The sequence below is a fragment of the Balaenoptera physalus genome, assembly GCF_965194825.1.
Source record: "Balaenoptera physalus genome assembly, chromosome: 20".
Taxonomy (NCBI): domain Eukaryota; kingdom Metazoa; phylum Chordata; class Mammalia; order Artiodactyla; family Balaenopteridae; genus Balaenoptera; species Balaenoptera physalus.
The window spans coordinates 2,085,987-2,103,180 of record NC_138901.1 but is presented as its reverse complement, the minus strand read 5'-3'; the positions used below and the strand labels follow the sequence as shown (position 1 = coordinate 2,103,180).

General features: G+C 50.1%; 1 protein-coding gene across 5 annotated transcripts in view; it reads left to right on the top strand.

The window, feature by feature from the left end:
* The first annotated feature begins 2,945 nt into the window (after window positions 1-2,945).
* Window positions 2,946-17,194, top strand: part of FAM20A (FAM20A golgi associated secretory pathway pseudokinase) — a 47,395-nt gene continuing 33,146 nt past the window's right edge. For 3 of the 5 annotated variants that reach the window (XR_014257827.1, XR_014257828.1, XM_082442938.1), the window contains exon 1: window positions 2,950-4,738. Coding sequence is in view for 2 of the 5 variants with exons in the window: in XM_082442938.1 (XP_082299064.1) it covers window positions 4,383-4,738 (356 nt within the window). In the remaining 3 variants the exon portion in view is untranslated. Of the gene's footprint in view, window positions 4,739-17,194 lie in introns of all 5 variants that reach the window. The other 2 variants (XR_014257829.1, XM_082442937.1) reach the window with 2 other exon arrangements.

The following is a 17,194-nucleotide window of genomic DNA, read 5'->3' as shown; positions in this document are numbered from 1 at the left end:
TGTGCAGAACCGTATGAGCTGGTAAGAATCAGCTTATTGAAACTGCACATTCCTGGTCCCATTTCCAAAGACCCCGATTCACTAGATCTAGGGAGTGACCCTGGAATTTACCTTTTTACAAACACCCCAGGTAATTCAGATCCACAGGCTGCACTTTGAGAAATCTCTGGCCTGTGTTGAGGCATTATGTTTTGGTCATGAATAGAAAATTCTGGACTTTCTAGCTCAGAATAAGATAAGAGTGAGTCCAACACCAAATCAGTATCAGTTTTCTGAATCCCGCTCCATTCTGGATCTGCCATTGACAGTAGTCTAATTGCTTCCCTCCTCTCTCACTGGTTACTGAGACAGCAGGTAAAGGCAACCTTGTCCTCATACACATCTATACAGTAACAAAATCTCTTAGGGACACAGATGTCTGCAGTTAGCATAGTTATTTCATTATACGTCTCTTACCTATTGCCCTTTCAATAGGTCCATCAAGATTCCTAAGGTTTAGATATTCTAACTAAATATAATATTTAACATATTCTGGGGTCAGATCTTAAAAGTCCCGATTTTTTAAATTTTATTTTTATTTTTATTTTGGCCACGCCACACGGCATACGGGATCTTAGTTCCCTGACCAGGGATCCAACCCGTGCCCCCTGCAGTGGAGGCGTGGAGTCTTACCCACTGGACCGCCAGGGAAGTCCCAAAAGTCCAGATTTTTTTAATACTCTTTTTTCAAACCACCTCCTGGATACCTGAGCACACACAGACCCACATATACAAGCATCATTTATTCCACAGGTGTTTGTTAATTTCAGCTCCATGCCTTCGATGTAAGAGTTCCTATGAAAGCAGGAAAAGGAGGGGGAGCAGGTCGGCCCCGTACTCGTGGAGTTAGCGCCTAGTGTAGAAAACCAACCACACAAACAAGAAACAACTAGTCGTGTTTTAAGGAACATATGAACATGTGCACAATAGAAATAAGAGTGCAACCTTCACAGATTGAAGAGCTCTTGTGTTTAAATGCTGACTGTTGTTTTCATGATTTAATTCCTGGAAATAGAGGGCTTGATATTTAGCTAGACTGAAAGGAAACACAAGTGCCCTTTGCGTTTGCTCCTCCTAATACCTGCCGTGGCTCAGATTCTCTCATCTGCCCAGGGTCCTCTGTCTTAATTGTCTCCTGGATACAGACAGATCTGGTTTCTCTAATAACCAGAGGAGATGCCTGAAGGGAGGAACCATGTCTTGTATTTCTTCTTCATCTCCTACAGGGTCCCAAGTTGTTATTTTATTGTAACCAATAGTTCAGCCCCTCCGGGATACCAGGCTCTGTGTGAGAGGCTACAGCTGCAGAGGTATAGCCTGAGATCCCTGCCTCCAATGATTTCCCTTCATTCCTTCTGCAAAATCTTCTCAAGCATTTCCCAAGCCAATAACCCTGTCCTCAGAGCCCCCAGTCCTTAGGTAACAGTCTCCTTCTACACTTTAGGAGGTCATGCTCCAGCGAGGAAGGCAGACGTGCACTGGATTCGATTGCAAGGGCTGCTGTAACTAAGGGCCACAAGCTGGGTAGCTGAGACAACAGAAGTATATTGTCTCACAGTTCTGGAGGCCAGAGTCTAAGATCAAGGAGTTGGCAGGGTTGGTCTCCCCTGAGGGCTATGAAGGCATATCTGCTCCATGCCTCTTACCTAACTGCTGGAGGTTTGCTAGCCATCCTTGGCCTTCCCTGGCTCGTGGAAGCAACACCCTGATCTCTGACTTCACCCTCACGTGGAATTCTCCTTATGTGCATACGCCTCTGTGTCCAAAGTCCCCCTTTTTATAAGGACACCAGTCATACACTCTACTCCAGTACGACCTCATCTTAACTAATAGCATCTGCAACGGCCCTACTTCCAAATAAGGTCCCCTTCTGAGGTATTAAGAGCTAGGATTTAAACATATAAATTTGGTGGGGGGGCTACAAAATTCAAACCATAAAGCAAATAAATCACTAAACTCAACATGAGGGACACAGATGAGGCTGGTGAGGAAGCCAGGGCCCAAAACGTGGAGAGTCAGAGCAGGGGCAGAAGGGAAAGGCTCATTTCTGGGAGAGAGAAGGAGAGATTCAGACAAACCCTGAGGACAGTGACCTCTGCCTGTAGGGTTTCCACTCTCCCACCCCAACCTTATTCACACTTCATATCTGACTTCCACACGCGGTTTTGCCCTTGACCTTTGTAGGGCAGGGAGAACACGTTGAGATAGTCCCTACTTGAGTCAGGAATACTGTTTCCTGAATTGAGCTCCCACAAAAGACTCTACTGAGCGAGCAGGACCCCATGGGTGCGCGAGAAGTGAAGTCATAAGACGTGTGGTGGCTTCATGCCCACGTCCTCTGCCAGCCCAGAAACGCAGTCTGGTTATTACGGCTGCAGCACCGACCCACGCCTGACTTCTTCACCCTCTGGCATGGATGCCTAATTAGACACATCCGAAGCTGCAAAGTGTCTTAGAAACTGCAGACCAGTTCGAAATTAATTGCAGAGAAAAAGAAGAAGGTGGTTCAAAAAACCCCCTAAAAAATCCTGCCAGCACACCCAGCTGAGCGGAGCAGCTGGCAATAGTATCATCTCGGACCTGCTCACTCGGACTAGGCATTTTAGGCCACTACGTTGTGTTGCTGACGATGGTCCCTTTTTGGCATCTTCCTTTTCAGTACTTTTCTATTTTTGTCCCACTCGCCATCTCGAACCTGTCCCGGTGTACGACAGGAACCAGGAAGTAATCATATTTCTGGCAAACACATCTTTCACACTTACCACGTGCTGTTCAAAGCAAGTTACAGGCTTTAAGTGGCTCAAGCCACACAATAACCCTGTGGGGTAGGTTCTACTACCATGTTCCCTTACAAATGATGGGCATGGCAAAGGCCGAACCACAGGAGCAAGAACTCTGGTCTGAGCCCACAAGTCCAAGTGTGTCTGAGGGTTCTTGACTCCAGCAGGGAAGGACGGGGTTAAAGAACGGGGTCACCAGACGCGGGAGGGAACCGCTGCTGCCTGGGCGGGCGGCTCTGGCGAAGATGCCTTTCGCTCCACATCCAGCAGGCGGGGGGGTTTCGGTGAGCACTTCACCATCCCACCAGGTCATTAAACAGAGGAGCCCGGAGTTCAGGGCCAGGCAACTGGCTCCCCCTCTTCCTCAACGGGAAAATGGAGTGGGGAAGTAGAAGTGACCTCACAGGATATCGGGAGAAAGCCTGATTCATGTGGGCGGACCCGCCTTCACACCCAGCTCACCGCAAAAGTTCGGAGTGGGGTCATGGGGGCGGGGGTGGACGCCCCCCTCCTTCGCTGCAAGACAGATTTCCTCTCGGTAGAGTGCAGGCGCAGTTGGCACCAAACTCCCTCCAAACAGGAAGTCGCCAAGATGCTAGGTGGAACCGGTGCCTTCTTTTTAAAGGTCAAACTTTTTCCTTGGCTAAGCGGCTGTTTCCCGAGCGCCTACTACGTGCCAAGCACATGCACACGACATGTAGTCCTTATGGATCAAGCGGGCGCTCTGCGGGAAGATGCAAAGAGAGAAAAGACCACACACGCGCGCGCGCGCACACACACACACACACACACACACACACACACACACACACCTGGCAAATCTTACAGGAGACAGGCTTTCCGGGAGCTGTCTTGTTTCTAGGAAATCAACATGAAAATCGAAGGTCTCGCGCACACACCGCGGGAGCCCCCCTTCCCCGCACCGAGCGTCCGGCCTGAGCCCCGGGCAGAGCCAGCGGGGGTCCCGGGCGAGGGTGGAGGGCGCGCGCGCGGCGGGGCGGGTGACCAGGTGGACCGGCAGGGCCGGAAGAGGGCTCGGAGTTGGCGGGCGGGCGGGCGGCGCCGGAGGCAGGTGCCAGCGGGAGTGGGCGGGGGCGACCCGGCGTCACCCTCCTCCGGGGGCCGGGCGCGCACACCAGCTCGGCCCGCGGAGCCGGGGGCACGGGCGTCCCCGCCGCCCGCAGGAGGAGCCCGAGCGACCGCATCCTCCGGAGAGACGCCCCGGGCTCCGCAGCCGCCCTCCCCCTCCTCCGAGAGGCAAGCGCCGCCCGTCCCCGCGCCCCGAGCCTCCACCTGCCGCGGACTCCCGGGCGGCCGGGCGCGGGGCAGAGAAGGTGCGAGAAACAGGGGCCCGGGAGACAGCGGCCCCCGGGGACCGCTCCGCGCGGAGAGGGGACGCCCTTCCACGCCGCCAGCCCCCGCGCGTCCGGCGCCCCGGCCCCGAGTTCAAGGGCCACCGCCCTCGGAGGGGGCTCTCCGCGCGGGGAGCGCCCCGGCCCCGCGGACCCCGGCCCGTCCCGGGGCTCCGGCGCCTCGCCCCCCCCACCACCCCGCGGCGGGGCCATGCCGGGGCTGCGCCGGGACCGCCTGCTGACCCTGCTGCTGCTGGGCGCGCTGCTGGCCGCCGACCTCTACTTCCACCTCGGGCCCCGGGTGCGGCGCCGGCTGCGGCCCCGGGAGCGCCCGCCCGGCTGCCCGTGCGCCCGCCGCGCCGCCCCCTCGGCCCCCCGGCCGGCCGCGCGCCACGTTCCCCCGGCCGAGCCGGACGGCGGCGGCCCCGGCTCCAAGCTGCGGGCCCTCTTCGCGCACCCGCTGTACAACGAGCCGGAGGAGCCGCCGCTGCTGGGGCCCGAGGACTCGCTCCTGGCCGGCCCCGAGGCGCTGCGCTATTACCGGAGGAAGGTGGCCCGCTGGAACAGGTGAGACCCCGCGCCCCGGCGCCCGGCCCCGAGCCGACCTCCGCGCGAGGAAGAGTTTCTGGGCAGCAGCGCCAGCAGGAGGTGCTCCCAGCTCCTCTCCCCGCGAGCCCCTGGGGGTCCATCCTGAGCCCCTTCTGTTCCCCGGGCCATCTCCCCCCTCTTTCTCCTGGTCCTGATGTGGAAAGCCGCTGCCGGACTTCGGTTTTCCAGAATGAGGTTCCCCAAAAGAGCAACTCGAGAGAGAGCTGCTTCGAATCCGGCACCTACCTCTAGACCTGGGCGCCTTCCACGAACCGAGGCTACACCCGCAACCCGGCTCTTCCCCTTTGCTTATTCCTCTGCCCGGGGTCAGAGATCACGAGAGGTCAGCCGGGCAGAAAGTCAGTGGTCAGTTTCCTGAAATGGTCGCCACGCTGTGCTATTTACAACGTGGCTTGTCCCGTGAGTGTTACAACCTGCAGGCAGTTTTATTATCGTGGGGATTTGGGCACGGGGGAGATAAAAATCTACCTGGGAATTTTTTTAAATCCAAGGCAAAATATAGAGGGGAAAAAAATGCCAAACGTATTTAGGCTAATATTAAGAAGGATTTTTTTGTGTGTGAAAGAACAGGGTGGGAGGGTCCTTTGGAGAAGCTGGAATGGTCAGTTCTGAGATCCTCAGCTGATGACAGAAGGCCTTCATAGGAGTTAGGACTCTGTTTTGAAGTACACACTGGTCTACAGATCATTCAGTCCACTTTTGGACCGCACCCATCACTTTTCTTAATACAAGAGATTTCCAAATGAGATGTCTTCGCTGGTTTTATAGTCCCTCTGGAGGATGGGTAGACATAAATCTCTATGGAAGTTCAGCGCTAGCCCAGTTTAACTGTTTGCTCGTTATTCTGTAGTGCTGAGACTGACCAGGGGTGGAGGGGGCCTTCAGAAAGCAAAAAAGAAAAAAAATTGAGAGTTACTGGCTGAAGTCACTGTGGTGCGTTTCAGTTGCAACTGGCTGATGATTTTATATTAAAAAGAAAGTGGTTCTCGATTCTCTTGCTAATTGGACGCACTAAAAAGGCAGTTTGAGATTGCTTCTCAGACACTGTCATTTTCGATATTACCTTTACTTCATCAATAACGTGCAGATCAGTGAGCTAGGAAATTTTGCCCTTGGAAAATTATCTCCACGTCCATTGAGGATTTGAGGGGGGACCGTGGGAGAAGTTGCTTGCTTTTGTCAATGTCGATCAATATTCACTTACTCACATTTCTGTGGCCTTAAACTTCCCTATATTACTTTTGTCCTTAAGGAGAGTCGAAGGGAATATTTTGGCAGAAAAGCAAAAGTCTTTCTCACCAATCTGGCCTACAAACAATTTTGAGCTTGAGTTCTGTGCCATTATATGTCAGAAAAACACATTTACTGACCAGGAATGATCTTGGGCATTTAACAGAGGTTTGATGGGGACTGGTGACCTTGCTGTATTCGGCGCTAACAGAGTAGTTTCGTGTGGTTGGTTGAACGTGACAGTTGTGATACCTATTCATCACTGCCTTTTAATACTTGAGATCTCAAGTGAGGTTTGTGGGCTGTAACAGGAGGGGAGCTACACTTACAAGTGTTGAAACCGGACCCCAGAGGCAGAGAACCTTCACCCAAACTGCATTGTAAATGTCAAGGCAAGGATTTTAATACGTGTATATACCAGGGCTAAAAATAGAACGTGGCAGACTCATTAGCCGGGGTGCGTTGGAATGGCACTCCAAGTTCTATTGTGAGAGATAGTCACTCATTACCTTAAGTGAGACAGTGCCCTGACGATGTGAGGACACATTAAAAAGTACCTGCTACGATGTGCAGGGCCAACCAACGCTCCAGATTTCAGTGCAGAATTAGAACGAGCAGCAAAGGAAAAAAAAACAGGGAGGGACCTTGCCAATTGTTTCCCTCTTGCACAGACAAGCCCCCCTTGTTTGTAGCCACAACCCAGCCAGTATTGAAAAGCCAGGGCTTTCTAGACATCTGTGGATGCCACCCTACCAGTAATTACTTAGCCTCATTAACTGCTATCCAGAATAATTGTAGCAGTAAACCAATCTGCCTCACCGGGAGCAGGTGCAGGTAATAAACTAACCAAATCAGCATTTCCTCCCCAGTGGCCCAGAGGAGCCCATTAGTCTGAGTGAATGATTTTTTTATTTTAAACCACCACACTAATAAGTACTGGTATGAAGTCAGAACATATCTTTCTATAACTTGAGCTCCTCACCGATAGGAGTTAGGACACGGCCTGCCTTTTCCTCCGCAGCACGTCTCTTTTTGATTTCAGTGGCAGATGGAGCTTATACACTGTTTTGAATGTTTCAGGTTCTTGATCGGTATTTGTCCACGGGACGTCAACATGTAGTTGACACGATGGGTAGGGTGTGCTGTCCTCGTGCTGTCACGAAGCTTTCTGCAGACCTCCTCGACGAGCTGCTCTTCCCTCCCTTCCTCTCTTTTCCCCCTCGCAATGTAACTGAGTGGGGCAGCAATCCAAGTTAAAAATGCAATCGGGGAAAATATCTCTGTCGGGCCATTGGCCGCTGATCACAGCGAGCGGTCCAACACGTTTGGCGCCTCTCTTGACTGGCGAAGAGGAGGGCACACAGGGAGCCCGGGAAGTGGGGTCGTCACTATTTCAGACCTTAAGCCAACAAGCCAGACGAAGCCTTTTCCTTTCAAAGCAGTGGTGGAGGGCGGCGCTTACCTGGAGCCCAGGTTCATGCTGTTGCTGCCATTACATCTTAGAGGCTGAGCTCTGGGTTCCTTCCCCGCCCAGCAGCTGCCCGTGACAGACAGCATCTGTCCTTTGACATGTCAAAGCCGGTCACCTTGGCTTGGCCGTTTGCCCTCATATCTTTGGTCGGTTCCTCTGTAACCCTCTGGTCTGACAGTCAAGGTCAGACAGGGTCATGCCTGCCTGGTGTAAGAACTCCGGCAGCTACAGCACACATGCAAGTTTTCCACTCTCTGCTTTTCTTTCTTGACCTCATTCTTAGGTATCAAGAAGGTTATATTTTCCTGCACTTACCGAGTCAGCATTTCTCAAACACGTGTGTGTACCTGTGTCTTTCCCTCCATCGGATGCCCCTGTCTTCCGCCTTCACACCTCCACCGCTTGCCTTTGCTGAAGAAAGGCTGGCCCTGAGTCTCCCTTTGAAAATCACAGCAAAAACACAGCTTTGCAAAAATGACAGCTGTCTGAGGGAAGTAAATTGGCTCCGGTTTTTCCCGGAGAAGCTATGAGAAGATCCAGAAGCCAAAGCAGTTGTAGGAGAGCGGCAGCGGAGGGCGGGGCCGGGTGGGGGGGAATGCCAGAAGAGACGGGCAAGAATTCAGCTGGGCATGAGAGTGGTCTGGTCTAGGAATTGCTGGAGAAAAAGCTTCTTCCCACCGTGGCATCCGGGGAATAGGAAATAAAATCTCCTTATTCTCACCCCCTCCTTTTTATCTCTTTCCTGCTATCTCACGCTGGTCCCAGATCGTTTGGAGCGCAGAGTTATTGAGAACAGGCAGTTCAGCTCACAGAGCAGATAAAAGCCCAGGGTCTCACTCAGGGATGCCGGCCATTTGTCATTCACCCAGAGTCAGCAGGACCTGGGCCCCTTGTTCAATTCTTCCGCCAGTGATGCCAGGCTGAGAAAGGAAATGAGCCTCCTGGGATTTGAAGAGGGACCTCAGTCACCACCTGTATGTGGTTAGCAGAACAAGTGGGAATCTGGACTTCCATTTCTCTTTTCTCCCAATTAGAGCCTTGCTTGGCCGGTTGGGAAAAGCTATGATTGTAGTGGTTTCTGAATCCCTGGATTTGTAGCTGGAGGAAACCTCTCCACTCTTCTCAGAGCCAAAAGCTCCAAGCAGATGGTCTCAGAGAGAGCTCATCCAGAGGCCGTTTCCAGGTTCCTGCTCCCTCACTTCAAAGCTCAGGTCGCATTGCCGTCAGCACAGCAGAGACCTAAACCAGGGAGGGTACCAGTGTTCATCCAAGGAGGACGGCACTTCCGGTCTCCAGCTGCATCAGAATGAAGCCCGTGGGCCAAGAACTGAAAGATGCTCCTCAGCTGTTCCATTGGTCCCAACCGCTGACAGCCCCCTTTTACCCCAACCAAATTCTCATCCATCTGGGAACTCCACTGGGTCGTTCTTTGCATGCAAATCCTCCTACCTGAGACATGCTTGGTAGGTGCCAGGTACTTGACATACACTTGCTAACTCAGGCCTCACAATTTCCTGAGAAGTAGGTGCAAGATTCCAAGATGCGCCCCCTAGAGGCCAGGCCCTGGGTGTACACACACCTCATTATCCAATCCAATGCTAATCTAGGTACTGCAGTAAAGGGAATTTACAGATGTAATTAAAGTCCCAGACCGGTTGACCTTGGGATAGGGAGATTACCCAGGTGCCGGACCTAATCACATGAGCCCTTTAAAAGCAGAGTTTTCTCTGGCTGGTCAAAGAAGAGGAGGTCAGAGACTCCACGTGTGATAAGGGTTGGATGTCCCATTGCTGACTTGGAGATGGAGGGGCCATGTGGCAGGACAGATGAGTGACCCTCAGGGCCTAAGATGGGCCCTAGTCGACAGCCAGCCAGGAAACAGGGACCTCAGTCCTACAGCCACAAGAAATGAATGCTGTCAACAGCGAGAGTGAGCACGGAAGCAGATCCTTCCCCAGAATCTCCAGGCAAGAACTCTACCTAGCTGATGACAACTTCACCCTTGCAAAGCCTGTGCAGGGAACTCAGTCACGCTGAGCTGGATTTCTGCCCTATAGCTCAGGGAGCTAATCAGTGGGTATTGTTTAAAGCCACAAGGTTGGAAAACTAATTCAGCACTGTGTTTACTTCATTTTATGGAGGAAACGGGGGATGGGAAGGTGGTTATAACTTGCCTTCTTAAGTCAGGCAGCTAGCAAACCTCAGGCAGCCTTTGCACCCAGAGGGTCTGGCTCTAGAACCCATGCTCTCTGACCAGCAGCTCTCACCCTCTGCATCCTTGGACGTCCACAGGTGCTTGCTTTGCCTCTCCTGGAAAGGCTTTTCCGACTACTTCCACCTACTCTGGTCCCTCCCTGACTAGACTCATCCTCTCCATATACCATCACGTTAATTGTTACGACCGTTCAGCTTCATGGCAGCTGTCATGTGAGCATGAGTGGCCACTTGCTCCCGGCATGAAAAGCCCCCAGTTTGCACACGGTTGCACAAATACATCTGTTTCATGGTTCCCCATAGGGGAGAGCCAGAGTAAATATCTGTGGGACAAATAATGGGGGACAGACGACCTCAGGATTTGGGGGCCGTTAGTCAATGGCCTGTTAGCCCCTATGGGAGAGAAGAAGCCTTGAACAAAAACAGTCTTAACCGTAAAATTATCGCACCTGTACCCTGGCTCTTCCTTCCTCTAAAAGGCAAAGGCAAAGCCAGCCTACCGAGACATCCTGGGATTTGGATCTCTGGTGCTCTCCCTACTGCAGTAGCGTAAATAAAATCGATTTCCAAAACAAGAAAGCCCTGAAGGAAAGTTGAGGAGGTGCCGTTTGCCAAGAAGAGAGAATTTCCTCAGCTTCCTGAACTTTCTGAGCAAGAGCAGCCAAAAAGTCATGCATTCAAGAAAAGTGGGAACCACAGAGAGACCCTGACTCAGCCAAAGCAACCCCCGCTCACCCCTTGGTAGGTGCTGACCTGTGTTTTCCTTGTGATTATTCATTAAACTGGAGGGCGATGAGAACCTGTGGATTCTGCTGAAGTCGGCTTTCGCGTGGCTAAAAGCCGAGTGAGGACTTCCCTGGTGGCGCAGTGGTTGAGAATCTGCCTGCCAATGCAGGGGACACGGGTTCGAGCCCTGGTCTGGGAAGATCCCACATGCCGCGGAGCAACTAAGCCCGTGAGCCACAACTACTGAGCCTGCGCGTCTGGAGCCTGTGCTCCGCAACAAGAGAGGCCGCGACAGTGGGAGGCCCGCGCACCGCGATGAAGAGTGGCCCCCGCTCGCCGCAACTGGAGAAAGCCCTCGCACAGAAACGAAGACCCAACACAGCCAAAAATAAATACATAAATTAATTAAATAAATTTTTTAAAAAGAGAAAAATAATTAGAAATGGACTGCTTACCTTTAAAAAAAAATTAAAAAATAAAAAATAAAAGCCAAGTGAGGATTCTACACAGCTGCAGCTTTAGTGGAGCAGAAGTTCCTAGGAGTGAGAGCGTCTGCGCACCTGTTACTACAGGCAGGCACACACGTATATGCCTAAGGAAAACCACAGCACGGAAAAAGAAAAGGCCTAGTTCTTTTTATGGCCTGACAGTTGGCAGGATGTCCCGTGGTTGAAGCGTGAAATCAAGACAGAACTGAGTTTGAGTGCCTTGGAGATGCCAACATCCAAGACTGTCGATCCCTGGAGGCTGACCTTGGAAGCCAAGAACTGGAGACCGCCAGCATCATCGGGCTTGAGCAAGAGGCAAAGTTAAGAACCAGAAAAGGGCCTATTTGATCAGATTCTCTAGTAACAAACCAGGTAAATTTGGGAAGCCACAGGGGATAGAAAATAGCTCAGGACTATGGTTCCCAAGAAGCCAGGAACCTGTAATAAAACTCAGCAAAATGTGGAGAGTAGAGAGAAACCTGTAATAAAATTTCAGCAAAATGTGGAGAGTAGAGAGAAACTTGAGGAGTCGTTGGCACAGGGGCAGATGAACTGAGGCGCTGGACCATAAAAACCAAGATGGCCTGGGGAGAGATGGGAATTTAGACAGCTTGGGAGAAGTGGATGGGTTAGAAAAGAGCTCTGCTGGTAGAAGAAGACCGGAACTGTTCAGCCCTGGGAAGTCAAGTTCAGCTCTCAGAGAGCAGACTTGCCTTCAGCTGTCTGTACCTGGGTCAAGCTCTGTAGTTCATGTGTAAGTACTTTTTGTGATGGTCACCAAAACGGAGCCTGTATGGAGGGACAGATTCTCTCTCCTGGCCAATGCAGTCATCCCAGTTTCGTCAATTTCAATGGGCTTTCTATTTTTCTGATTCATTTTCTTCAGTGGCTGAAGAGTGACAAATCCTGTAGGGAAAGTGTGTTTATCTGCACTCACAGCCCAGCTCATGTTTTTTTCACTCTGAGTTAAAGAATTCTGCACAACCAGCGGCTGCTTATTTCTGCCTTCTGTGCTCCTCTTGAACACTCAGAGACGCTAGGGGAAGTCAGACTGACCAGCCACAATTCCATCATCAAGTCAAGCCCTGATTAACCACCCTTTCCTTGCAGGGTTTTTTTGTGTTTTTTTTTTAAACTGGGGTCATTGGATCCTACTGAGTTCAGGTGATGAGGTCTCTGTTTCCCTTACATTTTATGCATACGTTGCATTCTGTGCATATGTTTATTTTCTTAGGAAACAGTACATTGTATTTGCAAAGTGTTGCCTACACTCATCAGAGTACTTTGATGTCAAATGACAGAAACCCAACTCCAACCAACGCAAGCAGTTAAAGGAAATGTAGAGAATCAAGTAACCAAAATTCGGTGAAGTCAGCTGTCTCTACTCTCCCTACGCTCAGTTCTTCCTCTTGTTTTAATCCCCTCTTGCGGTTTCAAGCCCCAAAAACCCTGGGACCAGAGAGAGAAAAGGGCTTCTAAAATTTCCGAAAAGAAAGATCCCGGGCAAAGCCACTGATTGGCCAGGCCTGGGGATACAACTAGGCTCTAGAGGGTTATGATTGGTCCAGTTCTGAAGAGGATGCCCAGGCTTCAACCAATCACTGACGCCGGGGAGGTGGAGTCATTGGAAACTCTCCACTGAGCTCTCCATTCAAGCCACGTGGCTCAGTGTGGGAAGAGCAGTTCCCCCAAACCTGGCTGGGTGCCCAGACCTCAAGTGACCCAGAAGAACTTACGTGACCAGAGTGATGCTAGAAAGTTTCTCAACTTGTGTTTGCTGCTGTTTCTGATTCTTATAGCCACTGTTCTGGAGTTTTAATCAGACTTTTTAAAAACAAATTCATTCGTAACAGATTCCTAATGTGCAGAACTTTTACACCAACCATTAAAATACCGCAAGAAGATAGGAATCTTTATTTGGGCTTTCTCTTAAATCAGCCGTGCTCTCTCATGGGAGCCTAAAGAAGGAATTCATGTGGACCCATTAATGGGCTCGTGTCTCTTTCTCCCGAAACTCAACTGAGAACCAAGATGCCTGAGTGTTAATCCCAAGAGAAACACTTGCCTTCTCCAAGCCTACGTTCCTCCTTTTGACATGAAGAGGGTGAGTCTGTGGTTCCCAAGGGCTCTGACGGCTGTTTTCCAAGCTCTGCACATCTTCAACCAGGATTTCTTCTGAGTGAACATACGGGACAAGCATTTTCCCAGTGTGTTTCATGAACTTCCAGGGTCCCTGGAGGTGCTTCACAGGTTCTGCAAATGATTGATTGAATTTGCATTTTGAAAGTATATACTTTAAGGCAATTTCGACGTAATATGAGAAAATGCACACCTGATTGTGTTATGCACACTGTAGCACACTGAGCCTGCCACGGGTAATTTATGTGGACAGATGACTTTCCTCCCATCTTTGTTTCATTGAGGAGTGTCCCGACATTGCAAGGAGAGCTGTTAAAAACTGTCTCCTGGTCCCAATGACTTCTGTGTGTTTATCAGGATTTTTTACACTCTGCTCCCAAAATAATATGCAGAAATTAAGTGGGTACTGAAATAAGACTATCCTGTCCTCCATTACCCCCCGATTTTGAGTGCTTGAGTTCATAATCCTATTATCCCTCTTGTTCCTATTAACTTTTAAAAATAATTTTACATATTTGACCATATAAATTCAATTTATACCAAAAAGTTAAAAGTTTGACCTATTTTATACATTGGGGATTCTGTGTAAGATTTCTTTTGAAAAGAAAGTTCCACTTCTAGAAAAAATTTGAAAACCACTGATTTGGAATATACAGAAATAGAGTAGATTTCTTTCCTTTTTTTCTAAAATCGATGTGCCTACAACCCAAGCCTCCTGCTCCCCTCGTCTCCCAGCCCCAGCTATTATCACTCATTCTCTCTGATAACCAAGCCCCCACCATGACTTTGCCAATGCTTCTGGCCACTCGAGCATAAAAGAGCAACTTTTAGGCCCTGTGTACTCTTTGCTTTTGTTTCCTAACAAATCACTCCAGTACTTAGTGACTTAAAACAAGAACCATTTACTTAACTCATGATTCTGCAGGTGAGCGATTTGGGCTGGGCTCAGCCAAGCAGTTCTTCTAGTCTCTGCTGGGCTCCCTCAGGCATCCATGGTCTACATCTGGGATGTACTTCCTCCTATGGAGTCCCGTGTCTAGGACCTGGGCTGAGATGATGATCTCGGTTCCACATGGCCTCTCATCCCCCAGTCCAGCCAATCGGTCTTGTTCACGTGGCAGCAGCAGGGTACCGAGAGAGAGCGGAACTGTGCGTAGCCTCTTGAGGTCCTGGACAAAACCTGACGAATGTCACTTCTGCAACATTCGATTGGCCCCAGTAGATCCAAGGCCACCTGGGGAGATGCAGGTACCATGGCCATCGAAGTGGAGGTGGTCTGCACAACTTCGTACTCTTCTAATGAGCAAAGGCTTGAGGGTAGTCTTTTCTCCTGGTGAGTTGTTGGGTGGTGGACAGGCAACTGTCAGGGGTCAGAGCCCTTCCTGTGTGTCAATGGGAAAAATAATATAACCCTTCACAAATCTAGTGAAGCTTCTATGGACTGAACTGTGTCCCCACAAATTGTGCTGACTTAGGCTCGGCTCCGCCTCAGTGCCCGGGGCAGGGTGCTGAAAGCCATCTCTGAAACTGTCTCCCTCCTCCCAGTATGGTCCTTCCAGCCTCTAGAGGCCTCTCGGCCTCCCTGACTCCCAGACAAGATGGGCTCAATCCCTTCCTTGGGGCCACGTGTTTAGCTCTTCAGTTATTCTCTTTTCAACCTATCTATTTATGGATAGACTTTAAGCTCCACCTTCTTCTGCAGACCATCTTTGAGGTCAAAAGCTGAAAACTGGCCCTTTGTCTCTCTTTGCATTCCTCCTGTAGTAACCGTAGTCCTCCCCAAGGCCACAGATGCTCTGATTGACTGGAATGAGTACACAGCATCCTCTCACAAGGATTTTAAAGCTTGTTTTATACATTTTTAAACACTTTCATATCAACCAACCTTTTGTATTAACCAACATAATACTTAGAACAATAACGAAGGTTTGTTCTTCCTTATCAGGTGTATTAAGAGCCTATATATATATTTTTAATTAATTTATTTATTTATGGCTGTGTTGGGTCTTCGTTTCTGTGCGAGGGCTTTCTCCAGTTGCGGCGAGCGGGGGCCACTCTTCATCGCGGTGCGCGGGCCTCTCACCATCGCGGCCTCTCTTGTTGCGGAGCACAGGCTCCAGACGCGCAGGCTCAGTAATTGTGGCTCACGGGCTTAGTTGCTCCGCGGCATGTGGGATCTTCCCAGACCAGAGCTCGAACCCGTGTCCCCTGCATTGGCAGGCAGGTTCTCAACCACTGCGCCACCAGGGAAGCCCCAAGAGCCTATATTTTATAAACAAATTTCCAAAGGCCATTATCTGTCCATTTATCTATAAGGCATCTGTGAAAATAATTGTTAATATTGTTAACACCATGAATAGGCAGAGGCCTTTCTACTTCCTGAAGCTCTTTAAACAGGCTATAATTAGTTCATTACTGAAAAAGATTGGGCTTTGCAGCCAGTAAGAGGTTGACCGGCGTATCCCCATGGAAAGATGTCCAGTCAATCCGTATTTTATTATAAAGCAGTATCCCCTGGCATTGCCCCAGGCTGGCGAGGCTTCAGTGAGCTCCGTGTAGGACCCCTGATGAAAAAACTCGGCAAGAACCACAAGCGCTGCCTTGTCCTGAGACCCTCAAGAGGCCAGACCTCTCAGAGAACTCTCCACTGAAATGGACAAAAACGCCGTCAGTGCAACTCGATGCCCTCAAAGCAACACAAGGAAAAGTGTGTGCTCCCTGTTTATTATAATCAGTATGTTATTATAATATAATGGTGAGAAGCTGAGATCTTCTCATGTAATTTGCTATTAAAAAATTAAATATGCCATCCAGGATGGGTTTTCTACGACAAACTTTTCTGCCTCAATAACCTGGACCCCTTTCAGAGATCCCTTTATGAGCTGCACAGCAACAGCTGGAAGCCTGAGACATCCCACTTCTAGGAAGCTGGAAGTCAAGTCTTTAAGCCATCGGATCTCTTGGCATTTCCTGAGCAGGGTCTAAAAAGAGAATTCAGTCACTGTATTTGTTTCCTAGGGCTACCGTGACAGATTGCCACTGTTTAAGTCACTCTTGGTGGCTTGAAACAACGTAAACTTATTCTTTCACAATTCTGGAGGCTGCGATCTGAAATCGAGGTGTGGGCAGGGTAGCAGGCCTTCCAGAGTCTCTATGGGAGAATCCGTTCTGTGCCTCTTCCAACTTCTTTGTCTGCCAGCATCCCTCGGCTTGTGGCTACATCACTCCAGCTCTGGCCTCCTTGATCACATAACCTCCTCTTCTATCTCTGTCTCTCTCCTCTAAGGACACACGTCGTGGATTTAGGACTCTCCTGGTAATCCAAGACAATCTCATCTCAAGAGCCTTACTTACCTCTGCACACACTCTTTTTCCAAAGAAGGTCACTTTCACAGGTTTCGGAGATTAGGTCACAGACGTACCTTTTGGTGGAGCACCATGCAGCCCACCACAGTCGTGTCTCACGATGACCATAAAGGCCATGCAGGTGCCATTTTATTTTTATTTTTTTAAAAAGACTTTTATCGTTTACCTAAAAGATTTACGTAAAAGGAGTATTTTATCGTTTACATTACAGATCTTGCTTTCTCTGCTAGAGCTTCTGATAGACATTGAGGGGCAGTGCATTTAGGATGAAACGCTTGGCAGTGCCTGGAATGTAGGTCGTCAGGGGTGTCATTCGGAACAGAGAAATAGATCTAGTGATTAGCTGAACTTGGACATAGGAGCAAAGGTTCTTTACGAAGGTCTCGGAGTCAAACGGGATCAGTGAGTGAACTCAAGCCACGGACCTCTGTCCAGAGAGGGGCCAAAGGGCCGGGAGCAGACTGGACTCGCCTCGGACAATTCTCTTGGACCTGCTGTGACAGGTGAGCCAGCGGGTAATCAGCCGTGTGCCGTGGAATGCGACTGCAGAATATTTGGCTGGGAAAATATCAAAACTAGATGATAAGCCAATGCCCACCTTAGGTATTAAAAAAACATCAATATGGGGCTTCCCTGGTGGCGCAGTGGTTGAGAATCTGCCTGCCGATGCAGGGGACACGGGTTCGAGCCCTGGTCTGGGAAGATCCCACATGCCGCGGAGCAACTGGGCCCGTGAGCCACAACTACTGAGCCTGCGCATCTGGAGTCTGTGCTCCGCAG